The 22,772-nt window shown below is 42.6% G+C and overlaps 1 protein-coding gene across 1 annotated transcript in view; it reads right to left on the bottom strand.

The window, feature by feature from the left end:
- Window positions 1-22,772, bottom strand: part of LOC128693788 (glutamate receptor ionotropic, kainate 2) — a 73,998-nt gene that overhangs the window by 18,116 nt on the left and 33,110 nt on the right. Inside the window, exons 5-8 of the mRNA XM_053783664.2 lie at window positions 17,746-17,930; window positions 15,881-16,029; window positions 13,000-13,141; window positions 8,307-8,474 (exon numbers count right to left, since the gene is read on the bottom strand). Of these exons, the coding sequence (XP_053639639.2) occupies window positions 8,307-8,474; window positions 13,000-13,141; window positions 15,881-16,029; window positions 17,746-17,930 (644 nt within the window). The remainder of the gene's footprint in view (window positions 1-8,306; window positions 8,475-12,999; window positions 13,142-15,880; window positions 16,030-17,745; window positions 17,931-22,772) is intronic.

Below are 22,772 nucleotides of genomic sequence, written 5' to 3'. Positions count from 1 at the left end.
CTCTGCTAGTTCCTGTGACTGCTGCCTAGCTGGCAAGGTATCGTTGTCTCTGCTAGTTTGTGACTGCTGCCTAGCTGGGAAGGTATCGTTGTCTCTGCTAGTTCCTGTGACAGCTGCCTAGCTAGCAAAGTATCGTTGTCTCTGCTAGTTCCTGTGACTGCTGCCTAGCTGGCAAGGTATCGTTGTCTCTGCTAGTTCCTGTGACTGCTGCCTAGCTAGCAAGGTATCGTTGTCTCTGCTAGTTCCTGTGACTGCTGCCTAGCTGGCAAGGTATCGTTGTCTTTGCTAGTTCCTGTGACTGCTGCCTAGCTGACAAGGTATTGTTGCCTCTGCTAGTTCCTGTGACTGCTGCCTAGCTGGCAAGGTATCGTTGTTTCTGCTAGTTCCTGTGACTGCTGTCTAGCTGGCAAGGTATCGTTGTCCCTGCTAGTTCCTGTGACTGCTGCCTAGCTGGCAAGGTATCATTGTCTCTGCTAGTTCCTGTGACTGCTGCCTAGCTGGCAAGGTATCGTTGCTTCTGCTAGTTCCTGTGACTGCTGCCTAGCAGGAAAGGTATCGTTGTATCTGCTAGTTCCTGTGACTGCTGCCTAGCTGGCAAGGTATCGCTATCTACTACCTCCCGTGACTGCTGTCTAGCTGGCAAGGTATCGCTATCTGCTAGTTCCTGAGACTGCTGTCTAGCTGGCAAGGTATCGTTGTTTCTGCTAGTTCCTGTGACTGCTGCCTAGCTGGCAAGGTTTCGTTGTCTCTGCTAGTTCCTGTGACTGCTGCCTAGCTGGCAAGGTATCGCTATCTACTACCTCCCGTGACTGCTGTCTAGCTGGCAAGGTATCGCTATCTGCTAGTTCCTGTGACTGCTGTCTAGCTGGCAAAATATCGTTATCTACTACCTCCCGTGACTGCTGTCTAGCTGGCAAGGTATCGTTGTCCCTGCTAGTTCCTGTGACTGCTGCCTAGCTGGCAAGGTATCGTTGTCTCTGCTAGTTCCTGTGACTGCTGCCTAGCAGGAAAGGTATCGTTGTATCTGCTAGTTCCTGTGACTGCTGCCTAGCTGGCAAGGTATCGCTATCTACTACCTCCCGTGACTGCTGTCTAGCTGGCAAGGTATCGCTATCTGCTAGTTCCTGAGACTGCTGTCTAGCTGGCAAGGTATCGTTGCTTCTGCTAGTTCCTGTGACTGCTGCCTAGCTGGCAAGGTTTCGTTGTCTCTGCTAGTTCCTGTGACTGCTGCCTAGCTGGCAAGGTATCGTTGTCTCTGCTAGTTCCTGTGACTGCTGCCTAGCTGGCAAGGTATCGTTGCTTCTGCTAGTTCCTGTGACTGCTGCCTAGCAGGAAAGGTATCGTTGTATCTGCTAGTTCCTGTGACTGCTGCCTAGCTGGCAAGGTATCGTCATCTACTACCTCCCGTGACTGCTGTCTAGCTGGCAAGGTATCGTTGTTTCTGCTAGTTCCTGTGACTGCTGCCTAGCTGGCAAGGTTTCGTTGTCTCTGCTAGTTCCTGTGACTGCTGCCTAGCTGGCAAGGTATCGTTGTCTCTGCTAGTTCCTGTGACTGCTGCCTAGCTGGCAAGGTATCGCTATCTACTACCTCCCGTGACTGCTGTCTAGCTGGCAAGGTATCGCTATCTGCTAGTTCCTGTGACTGCTGTCTAGCTGGCAAAATATCGTTATCTACTACCTCCCGTGACTGCTGTCTAGCTGGCAAGGTATCGTTGTCCCTGCTAGTTCCTGTGACTGCTGCCTAGCTGGCAAGGTATCATTGTCTCTGCTAGTTCCTGTGACTGCTGCCTAGCTGGCAAGGTATCGTTGCTTCTGCTAGTTCCTGTGACTGCTGCCTAGCAGGAAAGGTATCGTAGTCTCTGCTAGTTCCTGTGACTACTGCCTAGCAGGAAAGGTATCGTTGTCTCTGCTAGTTCCTGTGACTGCTGCCTAGCTGGCAAGGTATCGTTGTCTCTGCTAGTTCCTGTGATTGCTGTCTACCTGGCAAGGTATCGCTATCTGCTAGTTCCTGTGACTGCTGTCTAGCTGGCAAGGTATCGTTATCTACTACCTCCCGTGACTGCTGTCTAGCTGGCAAGGTATCGTTGTCCCTGCTAGTTCCTGTGACTGCTGCCTAGCTGGCAAAGGTATCATTGTCTCTGCTAGTTCCTGTGACTGCTGCCTAGCTGGCAAGGTATCGTTGCTTCTGCTAGTTCCTGTGACTGCTGCCTAGCAGGAAAGGTATCGTTGTCTCTGCTAGTTCCTGTGACTGCTGCCTAGCTGGCAAGGTATCGTTGCCTCTGCTAGTTCCTGTGACTGCTGCCTAGCAGGAAAGGTATCGTTGTCTCTGCTAGTTTCTGTGACTGCTGCTTAGCTGGCAAGTTATCGTTGTCTCTGCTAGTTCCTGTGACTGCTGCCTAGCTGGCAAGGTATCGTTTCCTGTGCTAGTTCCTGTGACTGCTGTCTACCTGGCAAGGAATCACTATCTGCTAGCTCCTGAGACTGCTGTCTAGCTGGCAAGGTATCGTTGTTTCTGCTAGTTCCTGTGACTGCTGCCTAGCTGGCAAGGTTTCGTTGTCTCTGCTAGTTCCTGTGACGGCTGCCTAGCTGGCAAGGTATCGTTGTCTCTGCTAGTTCCTGTGACTGCTGTCTACCTGGCAAGGTATCGCTATCTACTACCTCCCGTGACTGCTGTCTAGCTGGCAAGGTATCGCTATCTGCTAGTTCCTGTGACTACTGTCTAGCTGGCAAGGTACCGTTATCTACTACCTCCCGTGACTGCTGTCTAGCTGGCAAGGTATCGCTATCTACCACCTCCCGTGACTGCTGTCTAGCTGGCAAGGTATCGCTATCTACTACCTCCCGTGACTGCTATCTAGCTGGCAAGGTATCGCTATCTGCTAGTTCCTGTGACTGCTGTCTAGCTGGCAAGGTATTGCTATCTACCACCTCCCGTGACTGCTGTCTAGCTGGCAAGGTATCGCTATCTACTACCTCCCGTGACTGCTGTCTAGCTGGCACGGTATCGCTATCTGCTACCTCCCGTGACTGCTATCTAGCTGGCAAGGTATCGCTATCTGCTAGTTCCTGTGACTGCTGTCTAGCTGGCAAGGTATCGTTATCTACTACCTCCCGTGACTGCTGTCTAGCTGGCAAGGTATCGCTATCTGCTAGTTCCTGTGACTGCTGTCTAGCTGGCAAGGTATTGCTATCTTCCACCTCCCGTAACTGCTGTCTAGCTGGCAGGGTATCGCTATCTACTACCTCCCGTGACTGCTGTCTAGCTGGCAAGGTATCGCTGTTTCTAGCTCCTGTGACTGCTGTCTAGCTGGCAAGGTATCGCTGTCTGCTAGTTCCTGTGACTGCTGTCTAGCTGGCATGGTATCGCTATCTGCTGGTTCCTGTGACTGCTGTCTAGCTGGCAAGGTATCGCTATCTACTACCTCCCGTGACTGCTGTCTAGCTGGAAGGTATCGCTATCTGCTAGTTTCTGTGACTGCTGTCTAGCTGGCAAGGCATCGCTATCTACTAGCTCCCATGACTGTCTAGCTGGCAAGGTATCGCTATCTACTAGCTCCCACGACTGCTGTCTAGCTGGCAAGGTATCGCTGTCTGCTAGCTCCCACGACTGCTGTCTAGCTGGCAAGGTATCGCTGTCTGCTAGTTCCTGTGACTGATGTCTAGCTGGCAAGGTATCGCTATCTGCTAGTTCCTGTGAGTGCTGTCTAGCTGGCAAGGTATCGCTATCTACTACCTCCCGCGACTGCTGTCTAGCTGGCAAGGTATCGCTATCTACTACCTCCCGTGACTGCTGTCTAGCTGGAAGGTATCGCTGTCTGCTAGCTCCTGTGACTACTCTGTCTTATATAAGCGTGAGTCTTCTTGCAGCATCTGGGAGCGCGTTTGTAACCTTGAAATTTGAGGGAACCTTTTTGACCCTAACAACTGAAATAATCTTTGTGACCCTCACAGCTGAGGTGACCTTTGTGACCTCCACACTCTTGACTAAATCGGCGGTTCTTGAAGTATTCTGGGTGCCGCTCTCTGTCGCAGTTGGCCCCTCATCTCCACCCCCCCCCACCTTCCTTCATATAAATTTCTAAATGTAAAGAATTCATTAAAGTCCTCTTGATTTAAAGAGGAAAACTGTGAAATAAGTTTTGATTTTTAACTTTATTATTTTTAACTGTTTTAAAGGGTTTAAGAAACTGGTCGCAAATATTTAACAAATAAAGGGCATGCAAACATATGTTAAGGCCTTTCCTTATTTTTGCTCTGGGTTCACGCTCCCCTCTCCCTCAAAATTACTCACGCCCCCTCCCCAGGGGAGCCAGGTTAAGAACCGCTGGACTAGATGATGATTCTCTTAAATTGCCCAAAATCTTTCTGCCTCCAATCACAAATCGACAACAAATTGTTCACACTTTTCGCTCTTCCTCGACACTTTCGACTTCACTTTACATATTCCTTTTTTTTTTCTAAATTCACCCTGAGACTTAATGTTTCCATGAACTGACGACACACATGCTCAGCCTCTTCCTTTTGATTGGTATCAACACTTCTATATGACTAAGACCCGCGTCAGGAAACACTTGTCCTGTTTCCTAACAAACCTTATCTAACATGAGTGGGGATGAATGCCACCCAACAGAAAACTGGAAAAAAATGGTCGGATTTTACATCGGCAAATTCTATGTTGGGGCATCTGTAAGCATGGAATATCACGGAAAATAAATGGGACATGCAACTTTGAGCATCCTAAAAAATGCCGCGACCTCCTGTGTAAAGGAGTGTGTCGTTCTACCTCTTGCAGATTCTTCCACCTTGAGATGTGTCATTCTTCAGTCCTCGAAAAACAATGATACAATACCAACTGCCCCGCATACCACCTAGAAGGGACCAGGAGGTACACACCCCGTACAATAAATCGTAGTAGTTATGGTAGTTATGACAACTCCACTTCAAGTGATTTTTTGGTGGTAGGAAACGAAGAAAGAAAATGGAAAGAGATAACCAAAATAGTCCACCACCTTGGAGCCTTGTTGGACTGGAGGCACAGCCAGTGGCACCTCCGGACTCACAACTACTGATGCCAACAACAAAATCCCCCCAACAAACATGCATCACAACCTCATTTATATTTGCTAATATACAGGACCTTAAGCCATCCACCACTAACAAAATATCTTTCATTAGTGGACTTCTACGGAAGTCAAATGCACTGTTTGCAGCCTTCGCAGAGACCCCATGCAAAAGATTGCTTTGACAGTGAAATATGGATACCTGGGTACAACATTTTCAGATGCGACGGAAAGAACAGACAACAAGGGTGGTTGTCCTGTATGTCAAAGATTCGCTCATTTGCACAGAGATACTGAACACCACAAATGATGTAGTTGAAGTTCTAACAACAAAAATCGAGAACCAAAACTTAGTCATTGTACTTGTAAATAAGCCACTAGCTGCAACTTCCCAACAGTTCAAAGAACAGCTATCAAAAATTGACTCCTGTCTAGAAAACCTTCCAGCCACATCCCCAAACATCTTGTTGCTTGGTGACTTTAGTCTAAGACATACAAAATGGAAGAAGAGAGCAAATAAAGTTGTACCAGAAATAATCCCTGGAGGCAGCTCAGATGGAAAGTCACACACATGAGCTGCTGAATTTCTGCAATAAACATACCCTAAGTCAGCAGATAATGGAGCCAACAAGACTGGAGAACACACTAGACCTTAATTTCACAAATAATTAGGACCTGATGAGAAACATATCAAAAACAACTAATTCTGATCTAATCGAAGTCCAGACTTACACACACAGGGGTCCTGCTCAGCAAAATGCATACAGCTATGAGGGTACCTTTACCAAATTCAACTTCAACAACAAGAGCATCAACTGGGACCAGGTGAACTATGTCCTAAATGAAGCATGTTGGGAAGATATCTTAAATTACATGGACCCTAACCAGTGCCTTGAAATGATCAACTTCCTGGTAGCTGAAGTATGCTCAAGGCATATTCCCCTAAGAAAAAAGAAGAGAAGTAAACTGGTGAGAGACGCTCCCTTTACAGGAGAAGGTGAGGAATCACTGAGCTCCTCAAGAATGCCAGATTATCTGAACACGGAAAGAAGCGCTAACCAGGGAAGTGGAAAATATTGAACATAAGTTACAGGATCCAGGGAGGCAAGAGGACCTAAAAGCGATTAGTGAAATTGAAAGAAATTGGAAATATTTCTTTTCATATGCTAAAAACAAGGCCAAAAACCACTTCTAGTATAGGGCCCCTGCTCAGACAAGACAGATCCTACACAGATGACAGCAAAGAAATGAGTGAGATACTGAAATCTCAATATGACTCTGTTCAGCGAGCCACTAATCAGTCTAAAGATAGACAATCCAAAAAAAATTTTCATGAAAGAGCCTCAAAACCCTGCCAATGCATGCCAAATTTCTGACATAACCCTAACTCCACTAGACTGAGAAATTCATCGACGACATACCCATGCACTCAGCCCCAGGCCCAGACTCGTGGAACTTTGTGTTCATTAAGAACTGCAAGAAACCCCTCTCACGGGCCCTAAGTTAGCTATGGAGAAGGAGCATTGACACAGGTGAGGTTCCACTCCATAAAGGTGGCAGCAAAGCATTAGCTAAGAACTATAGACCAACAGCTGTAACGTCCCACATCATAAAAATCTTTGAAAGACCTCTAAGCAGCAGGATTCCAAACCAATTGGACTCCCAAAAATTGCCCTCTCCAAGGCAACATGGTTTCAGAACAGGTCGCCCCTGCCTCTTGCAACTATTGGACCACTATGATATGGTCTTAAGTGCACTGGAAAACAAACAGAATGCCGATGTAGTATTCACATATTTTGCAAAAGCCTTTGACAAGTGTGATCATGGTGTAACAGCACACAAAATGCGTACTAAAGGGATAACTGGCAAAGTAGGTAGATGGATCTTCAACTTTCTAACCAATCGAACACAAAGAGTAGTGGTAGAGTTAAATCGGAAGATGCACAATATTCGCCCCTATCCCGTTCCTCATTCTAATATCAAACACACTCATTTCAGACGATACTAGGATCTGCATGAGAGTGTCATCCATTGAGGACACGGCAAATCTCCAAGAAGATATAAACCAAGTTTTCCAATGAGCAACGGAAAACAATATGATGTTCAATGAAGACAAATTCCAACTACTCTGTTATGGAAAACTGGAAGAAATAATAGCTAGGACTGAGTATACTACAAACTCTAATCACACAATAGAGCGGAAAAGTAATGTGAAGGACCTGGGAGTGGTAATGTTTGAAGATCTCACCTTCAGAGACAACAGCAATGCCACTATCACATTTGCGAGGAAACTGATAGGATGGATAATGAGAACATTCAAGACAAGAGATGCCAAGCCAGGGATGATTCTTTTTAAATCACTTGTTCTCTCTAGGCTGGAATACTGCTGTACATTAACATCCCCATTCAGGGCAGGTGAAATTGCAGATCTAGAGAATGTACAGAGAACCTTTACTGTACGTATAAGTTCCATCAAACACCTTAACTACTGGAGCGCAGGCGAGAGAGATATACCACAATTTACACCTGGAAGATTCTGGAGGGACTGGTCCCTAATCTGCACACAGAATCACTCCATACGAAAGCAAAAGACTTGGCAGGCGATGCAACATATCCCCCAGGGAAAAGTAGGAGCGCCATTGGTACACTAAGAAAACGCAATAAGTGTCCGGGGCCCAAGACTATTCAACAGCCTCCCACCAGCCATAAGGGAAATTACCAATAGACCACTGGTTATCTTCAAGAGGGAGCTGGACAGATATCTAAAGTCAGTGCCGGATCAGCCGGGCTGTGGCTCGTACATTGGACTACTTGAGGCCGGCAGTAACAGCCTCATTGATCAGGTCCTGATCCACTGGGAGGCCTGGTCGTGGACCGGGCATCGGGGGCGTTGATCCCCGGAATGCCCTCCAGGTAGGTAGGTAGGCTTTTTAACAAGACCAAAGTTGCCATTGAGCGGATCATGGCATGACAACCAGCATCAGGAAATATTTTTGTCCCTCACCACAAAACTGCCTCCGTCGGGTAGAACAATACTTTCACATAAATATAACACAATATGCGGTTTACGGCGTTTTGAAAAATAAAAACAAAAAAACAACAACAACAACAAGGTTTTCGTCCTCCATGGACTTCAGTCATAAGGTCTCTGGTGGGCGAAATGTTTTCTCAGTAAAATGTCATAAACTGCGTTTGAGTCTTATTTACATCGATATATTCTACTGCTGATATAGACAGGAACACTTACCCTCATAGTGCTGGTGGGAGCCTCAATGGTGCGGCCGTAGCGGAGCTCTCCGAACACCCAGTCCTGAATGACCCGCTGAACCAGCTGGTTCTCTGGGTCGACGATCCTAAGAGCCGTGACGTTGGTACCACCGTGACGGAAGTCCTCCAGGTCCACTGTGTGCAAGTCCTGAGGACAACAACACACCCAATACTGAAGTTATAATCTACTTTCCAAAGAAAAGCAAGTGTTTGTGATTGATACAAGGAACGTCTGAAAAACCACAGTTAACAGCAAGTTTTTATGAGGACGGGTTAGGTCTTCGGTTACCGTAATTTTACCAAACTAATTACCGGGTATAACATAATATTCTCTAAGGAGAGAGTTAACTAATTACCGGGTATAACATAATATTCTCTAAGGAGAGAGTTAACTAATTACCGGGTATAACATCCCTTAACAAGAGAAGCCGCCATGAAGAACTCGCAGAACAGGAAATGAAGAAAATTAGGTCATCCAAACACCACAACGTTTTATCTTCGAATCCATGGACTCCGACAATGCTTATTAGTGCTTAAAGAGAGTTAGTATTGTTTCACTGTTCTCCATGCGTGAGGTACATTATCCAAACACAAAACTCGCTCAGATATGCAAAAGAACATACAAAGAAACAATGAAAGAAAAGGTAAGGAGTGTTCCACATATCTCAAGTCTCAAACTGAGGCCCTCTTGAGCACGCTGCTGAAGAGGGCTTCAATATTAGGCTCGAAATATGAAGTACGTACTACTGAGTTTTAGTTTTATCATCCTGATGTAGGTTCAACTGTTCCAAGGCATATTATGTTTATTAGGGGTAATGGGTTATTCAGTGAATTAGCTAGAAGTTAGCTAGGCAGTCAACTAATTAGATAGAAAAATGGGTGCCAAACATTTTTCAAACATACCACAGGTTAGATTAGAGGTTAAAGGGCTAAAGGGAAGCTAGTTATGCATGTTAGTTTACAAATAACTTCGAAGCAGTAATAAATACGCCAGACAATGATTGAAAATTAATTCTAAATACGACTGGATCACGTTCTGGGAGACTATTGATCAGCCATGAAACAACTAAGTTCTTTTTAAATGTTAATATAACATTTATGAGCTTACATCTTGACGTCTGTCGAAAGATTGTATTGCTGGAGTTTACCTTGAGTGCCTCTTATACCGTTGAATTTGCTGGCCAAAAGCTTCTATTGAGACAAATGGTGCTGACAAGTGGTGAAAAAAGACTTTTGCTGAGAGGAAATTGATTGAGGCGCTTCGTCTGAGAACAGACTTCTTCGGTCAAACACTGACTGAAGAATACACAAATAACCCGCACATAGAAGAGAGGAGCTTACGACGACGTTTGTGACTTTGTAAATGGTCCAAGTCGGACCGAAACGTTGTCGTAAGCTCCTCTCTTCTATGTGCGGGTTATTTGTGTATAGTTCCAGTCACGGTATTATGCATTTTTTTTTATTTACTGACTGAAGAAGCTTATTCATAGCGAAACATCCCAATAAAGAAGCTCTCTGCATCTGTCTCGTTGTTTTTTCCACTCAAAGATATTGTCTTTGGGTAAAAAAAAAAAAAGTTCCATTCTCCATGCTGCCGCCCACAGCAGCTGACTAACACACCCACACTCACCGCTCCGTAAACAGGAAAAAACAACTATAAGGACGTTGTCCCAACATCTCAACCCTTCCTGGACTGAACCTGGATCTGTCGGTTATGAGCCCAACTCTCCATCACTGAGGTACCCACTTTTTCGACAAGTACCATACACACACAAAAAAAAAAAAAATATATAGGAAACGTGATACAAGTAGATTATAAGAAGGCTTTATAAAAGGCTCTCCATTAAAGTCCTTTTGAAATGAAAAAATCTGGACTGTACTCACAGTCAGAGTCAATGCGATTAATCAAAATGCTCATATATGAAAGACTTCAAATTACTGGGTTTAACAGAGTGGAAATTATGCTCTCTCTAACATATTGAGATACGACTGCGTAATTATACACTTTTCATCAATGAGTTGAAAAGAGTTTTATCATCAGTTATAAAAGTGAATGGATAAAAATGAATGGAGGAGAGAGAGAGAGAGAGAGAGAGAGAGAGAGAGAGAGAGAGAGAGAGAGAGAGAGAGAGAGAGTAAAGTGAGTTGAGTTACAAATAAGACAAGGAGACAAAGAAAGACGAGGTTGCCGACTGGGGATACAATATAAAATTCTTCAAATGATGCAGGAAAACAAGAAAGTGTTTGAGAAATTGAATATTACACGAGTGATTTGACGAGTGAAGCTGCGTGGGGAGGATGAGGATGGGGGATGAGGAAGATGGATGGGGAGGATAGGAGGGGATGCAAAGGATGGGTGGGGATGGGTAGGATGGATGAGGATGGGGAGGATAGGGGATGGAGAGGTGGAGATGGGAAGGTGGGGATGGGGATGGATAGGGTAGTTAAGAGGGGTCGAGATGATGAGGGAAAATGAAGGTAAGGAGGGGAGGAGGGAAAAACGAGAGGGGGGGGGGGGTTGGAGAAGGGAAGAAAACGAGAGGAATAGACACATACATCATTCACAGATGCAGTGCCAAGGGTCAGCTGGGGGGGGGGGAGGGGGAAGCTTCAGCTCCCAAAATCCTATCAGCTTCCAGATAAAAATAATAGCAACGCTGCTTCAAAACAAGTCTCCCAGCTCTTCCCACCAGATAACCACAACTAAGCTCCTAAGTTTAGAAATTCTGGCGTCGCCTCTGTAAACAATCATGTTTAGAATTTTTGGTGTTGTACTTCTGTTTATATATGGAGTGGAAGACATATCTTCATATATTATGACGTGATCTTTAACTTTTAGTGGATCGAGCAATAAGCCAGCAGAAGGCCTCGGTCATATAACCGAAAGCTCGACCAAGTGGGTCACTATATGACTAACCCGTACGCGGAGAGAGACAGAAGTACCTGCGAACAGGCGGCTAGGAATGAGGTGTGTGGCCCATTATCAATCGACGGAAATTTGCCTCAAAGTGACGATTCCTGTTAAAGGAAGAGACACAAATACCCACGACCTGCCATACCCTGTGGTACTTGTTCCCAAGCCATCCACCTCCCAAGAATATATTTATGGATATGGTCCATGTAAGACAGAAGTCTACTGTAAAGTGGGCTCGCTACAGCAGCCTCTGCCTCGGCATCCACCTGCTTATTTCCAGGGACACCAGCATGGCCCGGACCCAAACAGAACTCCACATCCTTGTGTTGCACATTTAGAGGCGCCTGCTGCTCCTATATTTTGGATCACATGGTAGACAGAATGAAACAGAACCCATTGGGAATCTGAGTACACACTGAACCGAGAACCAACTAACCCATCTATCAGGACAAGAGAAGCGAAGATTGCACCGAGCTCTGCAGTGAACACAGATTCTCTCGATTTCTGCAGTCACGCAGGAAAATAGTCCTCAGTGACAATCACAGCCAACACCACTCTCGTTCCTGGATCTGTCAGTAATGATCTTTATCCATGAAGCACGATCCAAATACTGCTCCAAGAAATTAAGCAAGGTCACCACCGGGTCTCAACTCTTAGGTCTCCATCCACTGCCTAAAGATTTCCTAGGAACAGAACCTTTACATTTGTCAGGATTGAACTGCATCTGTCACTATCCAGATCATCCTGTAGCTCGCTTGTGTCCTGATCAGAAATTATCCGATGACCTACTTTAGTATTATCGGCTACCTTATCACTATTTATTCCCTCAATTTTATCGTTGATGTATATCGTGAACAACAATGGCCCAAAAACTGATCCCTATGGAAAATCACTTGTAACGGGTCCCTATTCCGATTACTTCCCATTTATGTTAATTTTCTTTTGTCTATCTGTCAGCAATAACTCTACCCATGACAGAGATTCTTCTATACCATGTTCCTTGATAATGTGGGAAATCACGAAAATGCTTGGAAGTTCACTATTCTTTTCATGGTGGTTGTTCTGCATATTGCAATATCACCTGTTTACTGTAATCTGATTGCATATATATATATATATATATATATATATATATATATATATATATATATATATATATATATATATATATATATATATATATATATATAGAGAGAGAGAGAGAGAGAGAGAGAGAGACAGAGAGAGATACACAGATATGTAAAGAGATCGACAGATAATGTAGAGGTGAAATTGTGTAACGTCACACTGGCATCTAATGGGACACCGTCAGTTCCCCCGTCTTCTAATAATATGCTATTTTTTCCTTATAATCTACCATGCCATAATTACTGTTACATTTGCTTTGTCTGCTTTTGTAAGATGAAGTCTAAGTTCTTTCTTAAAATCAATTGTCCTCAAAGATTTGTTAAGTTATACCATGAATTAAGGAAAGATCCTCGACTTCACCTTACGAAAGCTGACAAAGCAAATGTGATAGTAATTATGCACAAGGTAGATTATAGGGGATAAATAAACATGATATTAAAAGACAAGGAAACTTGCGCGCCTCTTAAGGTTTTCCCTGGAAGGAGCATTTATGAGATGGACAGAATGATACGAGCCTGTTTTATGATGTGTGAGGAAAAGCTATCAAGCGGACACAGGATAACCAGTCTTTTGCTAGCGTGAGATGAAGAAGTCGCTGCTAGTAACTGGACTGACGCTTCGTCAAACTTACCAGCGAGGTGATGAAGTAGTTGTGATAGGAAGTCATCATACCAATCTGTTGCGCCTGTTTAAGAACACTGAAGATGTTTTGGCGTTCGACGTCCAGGACCACGTGCGTCACTCCTGCTTTCTTGGCGTCCTTCAGCATAGGTCTGAGGATACCAGATCAGCATATGCGCGTCACTAGGGTAACAGATGCTGACCATCTCTCTAAATGTCTATCTTTTAAGGAATTTTTTAGTAAGGTTGGGGTGCTATGTTGGTTTTGCTGCAAAATAACATAAATTCCACATCAAACAATTGAGGGTAGAGGCGAATCTTCAGGTGATTAATTATTACGAAACAGTAATAATGGTATAATTACCGACAAAATGTTAGACAGACACAAACGCAGCTAATGTAACGTTTTATTTTGGCAACGTTTCGCTAAAACGTTTTCGCAAAACGTTTCCATAAAAAATGTCACATTTCCTGCATTTCTGTGCATTTACCTACTACAAAACAAAAGAAGTTCCAGGGCAGGAAGGATTACACGGGATTAATGAAGGAACGTTGGCGAATAAACATGACGCTTAGTCTTCTTGAAGAAAATGATAGACGTAGTGCCACAAATACTTACGAAAATGTAATCCAAAAACGCAAAAGACAGAAATACAAGAGTTTAGGAAACGTCTACATTTCGCTCTCTGCGATCCTATTTAACAAATGAAGAGGTCCGTTAAACTTGATTAACACAGACATATGAGAAAGACCGAAGAATCCCCTGGTGGGTGAAACTTATTCTCAATAAATGTCTAGACAACACTAGCCAACATAATTAAACTTTTTACCCATTTCCGAACTAAATTGGTTGTTTGTAGTTAACTGCAATGCACTGATCACAAATCTGAGCTTATTAAGTCTTTATCACATATGGTTTTTTGAAATCTTAATGCTCGGTATTTTCTTTTTTAAGGCTGAAAAAAACCTCATATGTTATTTATCAATCATAAATATTACGTTATGCATAAGTATGAAGGTGGTGATTACAATTAAAAACACTTGTCTTTCTTAATGTAAATTCATTATATATATATATATATATATATATATATATATATATATATATATATATATATATATATATATATATATATATATATATGTCTCTAGGTAGTAGGTTGGTAGACAGCAACCGCCCAGGGAGGTACTACCGTCCTGCCAAGTGAGTGTAAAACGAAAGCCTGTAATTGTTTTACACGATGGTAGGATTGCTGGTGTCTTGTCTGTCTCATAAACATGCAAGATTTCAGGTATGTCTTGCTACTTCTACTTACACTTAGGTCACACTACACATACATGTACAAGCACATATATACACACCCCTCTGGGTTTTCTTCTATTTTCTTTCTAGTTCTTGTTCTTGTTTATTTCCTCTTATCTCCATGGGGAAGTGGAATAGAATTCTTCCTCCGTAAGCCATGCGTATTGTAAGAGGCGACTAAAATGCCGGGAGCAAGGGGCTAGTAACCCCTTCTCCTGTATATATTACTAAATGTAAAAGGAGAAACTTTCGTTTTTCCTTTTGGGCCACCCCGCCTAGGTGGGATACGGCCGGTGTGTTGAAAGAAAGAAAGAAATATATATATATATCATACGAACATATGTACGTCACAGTTTTCATGCTTTTTGCTTATGTGTAACATTGATGTCCCTCACCAGTGTCCAGCAGTAACCAATCATCAAACTGATCATCAGGTTACCACTGATGTCTCCTCACCATTATGGCTGTCTTGGTGAAATCGTTCACCGTGGGATTCTGTTTCACATTAACCGTACGTGATGGTACAAAGCTGAATTTAGATTTGAACTCATCGTCCCCAAATTAGTTGGAAAAACCATTTTTCAACGTGAGCTGAAACCTTTGTTGGTCAGTGTTATCACACATGACATCTTACTCGTACAGATGAAAAGCGTCACAGAGGCTGAAAATATACAGCCTTTCCATTTTTTTTTATCTCCATGTGGGTTTTGGGCTGCGCTGATGAGTATTTTAAAATAATTTTGATTTTTAGAGACACGAATATAGTGGAAAGCTCACCAGAACAGCTGGAAGTGTCAACAAGAGAGAGCTCTGCCCCAGAGAGTGCCCAGCTTATTAACTTTGATTGTAGAAATATTTTTTTTATAGAAGAATGCCATAACTATCTTACATTTGTACTTTCTTCATTTCTTTATTATTCCTATTTTTTCATTATAATTATGCCTTCATCCTCATCTGAAAGATGACGAATCTGTTTTTCTCTCTCTTCTTTCGTTCTCGAGAAGGTAATCTTTCAGGGCAGACCGAAGCGTGTTGTTTATTAGTTACGAATTATGTTGTCTTAATATTTTCGCTTTCTTGTAGCTCGTTTTGGCCTAAACATTAACTTAACCTAGACAACCTACCCACTTCTTTCTAAAGAGTGGAACTCTTCCTTTCTTTGCTATGCCTCTTCCCAAATTAATTTTACAATTTTCATTAGCCGAAAGAAAAGCAAGGGAAGGTGTTTTGCCTACATCCTACAGGAGTCTAGACTACAGGAAAAACAGAGGGATGATAATCCTATTACTGGTTAAGCAATTTTTAAAGAAGGTATTGATTTGGAGAGTAGATTTTTCTTGCTCTGGACTGGCTTTTTGTTGAGGATATTTAGACTCGTGTGTGAATAATTAATTATTCGTTTATTATTATTATATTAAATTATTATTATACGTACACTTGGGAAATTTTTGAGGACGCAATCTTAAGTGTCTTCTCTAAAGTGTTCCAGCCACGGAAGTGTAAATTATTCTCAGTACTACTACTACAGCTAATAACTACTAATACTTCTACTACTATTACTACTACAACTACTACTCGTAGAAATTACCTGTAGTCGTCATCATTGGGTAGTTGTCTGAGGTTAATCTGCCACGTGTGGTTTTTAAGCAGCTCCTGGACTCTGACGAGGCCGTTATTGTTCTCATATATGATGCAAAACTTCTGCCAGCCCAGTGTCTTAAGCACGTCCATGTACGCCTGCCAAGGAGAGAATAAAACTTAAAAGATTTATGTGACAGCCTTCTCCGTTACCTATTGGTAGTTACTGAAGAGTAACTGACAGCCCCATCTTTGACACACACTCCCTTTAACTATTTTGTCAGCGATGGCTTTATTACACCCACTTTGATTTTACTTTCCCTTTAGCACTCCTCGCCGTACTTACCGATTCTGTCTCTGGCCTAACCTTCGCCTTCGCTAGTCTCTGATGCGTCATATTATCGTCATAATAATATTAATCAATGGTCGTATAGAGCCTGGAAATGAGAGGTAATCAAGCATGATCCATGAGGGAAAATTCGAATTTCTTCGATCGTGGCACCAGTCTTAAAATGGGTACATGGGAGGAGCTTTGTTCAAGTCCTGATTATTAATGTTTAAACTGGTATGGAATTGGTTGTGGTTTCCAGTAGCTGTAGCACTTACTAACTCCTTGATTGAATCCTCCAGTGTTGAAATGAAGCCTCCAGTGCTGAACTGTATCCTCTAATGTTGCACTGAAGCCTCCAGTGTTGAAATGAAGCCTCCAGTGCTGAACTGAAGCCTCCATAATACACATTCATTAACCCATAACACCCATCCAGTTCCTACCACACTCATCACCATCAACACCCATCCATTACCCAACGTTCATCACCATCAACACTCATCCATTACCCACCACCCATCACCATCAACACCCATCCATTGCCATCACAAATTATTTAATCAGTTTTTCCCTGCTAGATTTACCCTTCATGACGATGCATTGATACCGGCGAAGAGCTCTTGACCCACGATGTTGGAACCCCCTCACTCTTCCTCCTAGGCTCCAACACCAGCACCTCTCCATTCTCCTGGCGATGACCCTTACGGGGTTAGCGCTGTTTTCTTAATACATTAACATACTTTTTTTTTTACCTTTGTCTGACAGTGTGCATAAAATTTTTGTGGGTAGTCAGCCTGCAGTTGGTTAGCTCAGCCCTTGACGTCCCTATCCATTGGCTCCAATGGCCCTATCCAATGGCTCCAGACTCATGGGACACGACGAATTAGACAAGTGCAAAATCCACTAACAGCATTTCCATTACTTCTCTTCCTCTCTTTCTCTTTCCCTGTCTTCCTCGCCTGTACCGGCTCCCTCATTCTCTCCTGTCAGTGTGACTTGTAAATGGTCCAAGTCAGGCCGAAACGTCGTCATAAGCTTTTCTATCTCTCCTAAGTGCGGGTTATTTGTTTAACATCTGAGTATCTTACTAATTCTTCATATTGTCGGTATTGTATACCAAGCATAAACAACTTATGGGACACTCTGTAGAAATCCCGACACTACCCGCTCCTCGTAGATATTGCGACAGATAAACTATCTATAATGCCTGTCTAATAAAGGGGAGAGTTGTCCATTTGTCCCACTACGCTGCTGCTGATGCTGTTGTCCATCTGTTTGAAGCTCTATATCACATTACTAGTTAATAAAACTCTATATCACATTACTAGTTAGTGAAGCTCTATATAACAAATGAACATTGACCAAAAATTTCTCTAGTACTTATATATTTTTTTAAATATTAAAACTCTGCCTCCATTCCTTCGGATCAAACCTGATTACTTATCTTTCCCCAGGAGCCCCATGATCCATGCATGTTCAGCGCTTCGCCAGGATGATTGATGATGACTGATGATGATTGATGGTTGATGATCACCTCAGGACATTACCTTGGCCAGAGTGGATGGATGAGGGTAGAGGTTGACAGAGTAGGCGTCTCGAGTCAACCTGAAGTCCCATCTGTTCTCTATGTGAGGAATCTCCAGGGCGTCGCAGATGGACTGCACGTGGTCAGAAGTCTGGCCAGACTGCGGCCCGAAGATCGCCGCTACTCCCGACTTCAGTAACGAGCACACTGTTCGGGAAGAGACTCAGTGTCGGTTAGTACCTAGATGACTTATGCGTACACTCAGAACATCTTTACTGCAGAGAATTCATTGTATATTTTCTCTCTGTTGACTACATCTTACTCATAGTATCTCTTATTATTATTATATTGTTACTATTAATATCATTATTAGAAAGGAATGAGCCAATAGGGCTAATGCATTATTTTTGTTCATAGGAGAAACGCTCAGTGCCTGGGCCCAGGGAGGTCACCATGTTTGATGCTAGAATGGAAAGGTCAGCCTTTAGTATTAAGGCAGCCTCCTTAAAATTGTTAATGACTGTAATGACTGACTAAAACCAGTGTTGCAAAACTTAAAAGACAAGTAACTGGGGGCATAACTATCACTGTGTTGCTCCAACGAGTGTTTAGTGAAGGCAGCTCAACTGACCTCGCTAAACGACTGATGGACTGATTACATCACATCCAGGCTGATGGACTGATTACTTCAAACTCCTTCTGACCTTCAACCATTTTTCTTTGTATTGGACTAATGAAGCCGCTGTGTGGCGAAACATTTCCTCAGTAAAGATATCCAAGTGTTGCACATGTGTCTAATTTATAATCATTTCCTAAATAAGCTTATTATTTCTCTAGTCCCATGTATGGTGTGAATAAGGTCACAGTACCGAAACATTTGCTCGTATGTCTTGATCTACTAACCCTCGTACGTCTCACGAGTTGTGATACTATTCCTGGAAGCCAGGGAGAATTACCCTCTTCTGAGATGGTCCGAAAACTTTTCCATCTCCTGTAAGATCTCGACTTTTTCAAGTTGTTGTAAAACTTTTGCAAGATTTCTTTGAAGGATTCCTTACGTATGAGTGAGACGTGGTACATTATTTTAAATCCTGTGACGGACCCAACACGTGTGAGATGTGCTACAAATTCCAGATCTCTTGAGGAATATGCAACACACAGCAAATATTACTGATGGGTACGACTCGTCACAACTGAGGTGTTGCGGTGGAATCCTAGATCACCTGATGGTCTTCACATCACTACACATGAGCACTGCGGATTGGTTCTTTAAACTACCTAAAGACTTCCACGCATCCACAATATCTCTTAGAATTTGCGAAGGACTTCCCCCATACGTCTAAGGTCTTAACATATCTTAAGAACATAAGAACATAAGAAAGGAGGAACACTGCAGCAGGCCTGTTGGCCCATACTAGGCAGGTCCTTTACAATTCATCCCACTAACAAACATTTGACCTACCCAATTTTCAATGCTACCCAAGAAATAAGCTCTGATGTGCAAGTCCCACTCAAATCCAACCCATCCTACTCATGTATTTATCCAACCTAAATTTGAAACTACCCAAAGTCCTAGCCTCAATAACCCAACTAGGTAGACTGTTCCACTCATCAACTACCCTATTTCCAAACCAATACTTTCCTATGTCCTTTCTAAATCTAAACTTATCTAATTTAAATCCATTACTGCGGGTTCTCTCTTGGAGAGATATCCTCAAGACCTTGTTAATATCCCCTTTATTAATACCTATCTTCCACTTATACACTTCGATCAGGTCTCCCCTCATTCTTCGTCTAACAAGTGAATGTAACTTAAGAGTCTTCAATCTTTCTTCATAAGGAAGATTTCTAATGCTATGTATTAATTTAGTCATCCTACGCTGAATGTTTTCTAACGAATTTATGTCCATTCTGTAATATGGAGACCAGAATTGAGCTGCATAATCTAGGTGAGGCCTTACTAATGATGTATAAAGCTGCAGTATGACCTCTGGACTTCTGTTGCTTACACTTCTTGATATAAATCCCAGTAATCTATTTGCCTTATTACGTACGCTTAGGCATTGCTGTCTTGGTTTAAGGTTACTGCTTACCATAACCCCCAAGTCCTTTTCGCAATCTGTATGGTTAAGTTCTACATTATTTAACTTATAAGTGCTAGGGTTATGGACACTCCCGAGCTTCAGAACCTTGCATTTATCTACATTGAACTGCATCTGCCACTTTTCTGACCAAGAGTAGAGTTTGTCTAAATCCTCCTGAAGTTCCCTAACATCTACGTTTGAATCAATTATCCTACCTATCTTCGTGTCATCGGCGAATTTGCTCATATCACTAGTAATTCCTTCATCAAGATCATTGATATATATTATAAACAACAACGGGCCCAAGACTGATCCCTGTGGAACGCCACTTGTTACTGATCCCCACTCGGATTTAACCCCATTTATGGACACTCTTTGCTTCCTGTCTGTGAGCCATGATTCGATCCACGAGAGCACCCTTCCCCCAATGCCATGAGCTGCTACTTTCTTCAACAGTCTTTGGTGCGGAACTCTATCAAATGCCTTACTAAAATCTAAGTAAATAATATCAAATTCTTTATCGTGGTCAACAGCCTCAAAAGCTTTACTGAAGAAAGTTAATAAATTAGTTAGACAAGACCGGCCTCTTGTGAATCCATGCTGAGTATCATTAATCAAGCTATGCTTATCGAGATGGCTTCTTATAATCTCAGCTATAATTGACTCTAGTAATTTGCCTACAATTGAGGTCAGGCTTATTGGGCGGTAATTTGACGGTAACGACTTGTCCCCTGTTTTAAAAATAGGAATTACATTAGCCATCTTCCACATATCAGACACTGCACCTGTTTGAAGAGATAAATTAAAAATATTAGTTAATGGTTCACAGACTTCCATTTTGCATTCCTTTAGAACCCTTGAAAAAACCTCATCAGGACCCGGTGACTTATTTTGCTTCAGTCTGTCTATCTGCTTCACAACCATTTCACTAGTGACTGTGATGTTACATAATTTATCTTCTTCTGATCCACTATAAAAATTAATTACCGGAATATTATTAGTGTCTTCCTGTGTAAAAACCGAGAGAAAATAATTATTTAAAATCGAGCACATTTCATTCTCTTTGTCAGTAAGATGCCCATAGTTATTTTTAAGGGGACCTATCTTATCTCTGACTTTTGTTCTATAGACCTGGAAAAAACTTTTTGGGTTAGTTTTAGAATCCCTAGCAACTTTAATTTCATAGTCCCTTTTAGCTTTTCTTATCCCCTTTTTAATGTCCCTCTTAATGTCAATATACTGATTCATAAGATGACCCTCGCCTCTTTTGATACGCCTATAAATTCCTTTCTTATGCCCTAGTAGATATTTCAGCCTATTATTCATCCATTTTGGGTCATTTCTATTTGATCTTATTTCCTTATAAGGGATAAACGTTCTTTGAGCAGCATGTATTGTGTTCAGAAAACTGTCATATTGATAGCTCTCTTCGTTACCCCAGTCAACAGATGATAAGTGTTCTCTAAGCCCATCGTAATCTGCTAAGCGAAAATCTGGGACTGTTACTGAGTTATCCCTACTATCATACTTCCATTCAATTCTGCATGTAATTGATTTGTGGTCGCTAGCACCCAGTTCCTCTGAAACTTCTAAATTATTAACAAGGGATTCATTGTTTGCCAGAACTAAGTCAAGCAGGTTATTACCCCTTGTAGGTTCTGTCACAAACTGCTTCAAAAAACAATCCTGAACTACTTCTAAGAAATCGTATGATTCTAAATTCCCAGTCAAGAAATTCCAATCAATATGACTAAAGTTAAAGTCTCCTAGAATTACTACATTATCGTGCCTTGTGGCCCTAACAATTTCCTCCCATAGTAGTCTCCCCTGGTCCCTATCTAAATTTGGGGGACGGTATATCACACCTAAAATTAATTTTTCATGTCCCTCTGAAAATTCTATCCAAACAGACTCTGTATGTGTTACTTCAGACTTAATACCCGTTTTTATGCAACAGTTCAAGCGATCTCGGACATACAATGCCACCCCACCTCCCTTCCCGATACTTCTATCTACTTGGAACAATTTAAAACCCTGAATGTGACATTCTGCAGGCATGTCCCGACTTTTTGAATTAAACCACGTCTCAGTAATGGCAAATACATCTATGTTACCTGCACTGGCAACTAGTCTCAACTCGTCCATCTTATTCCTAGCACTGCGACTATTTGTGTAATAAATATTTAATGACCCTCCTATCTCTTTACCCTTCCTGCTCCTTTCTGTTATTCCACTAAACCTATTACTGTCATTGTCAATTAGTGCCACTGGCTTTCCAATATCCTCCTCATTTTGCCTATTACTAGTTCTCCTAGTACTCATGTTACTACCCTGCGACTTCACAGTTTTCCCGCCAAAACCCATACCACTAACTATTCCTAGTTTAAAGACCTAACAGCTCCCTCCACTGCGTTGGCCAGTGCTCCCACCCCACACCTAGACAAGTGAACCCCATCCCTGGCATACATGTCATTTCTGCCATAGAAGAGGTCCCATTTGTCAATGAATGTTACCGCATTTTCCTTACAGTATTTGTCCAGCCAGCAATTGACACCAATTGCTCTGGACAACCATTCATTTCCAACTCCTCTCCTTGGCAAAATGCCACATATGACAGGTTTCCCACCCTTCTTCCTAATTATCTCTATTGCTGACCTATACCTGCTAATCAGGTCCTCACTCCTACGTCTGCCAACATCGTTGCCTCCAGCACTGAGACAGATAATAGGATTGCTCCCATTACCTCTCATGATGTCATCCAGACGGCTAACAATATCCTTCATCCCAGCCCCAGGAAAACATACTCTCTGCCTCCTAGTCCTGTCCTTCAAACAGAATGCCCTATCCATGTACCTAATCTGGCTATCCCCAACAACAACAATGTTTTTACCTTCCTTGGCGTCGTCCGTAGTGATGCTCCGAGTAGTCGACTCACATTCGCCAGGTAGCATTACACCACTTGTAG

Source organism: Cherax quadricarinatus, chromosome 34 (assembly GCF_038502225.1).
Source record: "Cherax quadricarinatus isolate ZL_2023a chromosome 34, ASM3850222v1, whole genome shotgun sequence".
NCBI classification, from domain to species: Eukaryota; Metazoa; Arthropoda; class Malacostraca; order Decapoda; family Parastacidae; genus Cherax; species Cherax quadricarinatus.
This window is presented reverse-complemented; position numbering and strand designations above follow the sequence as displayed.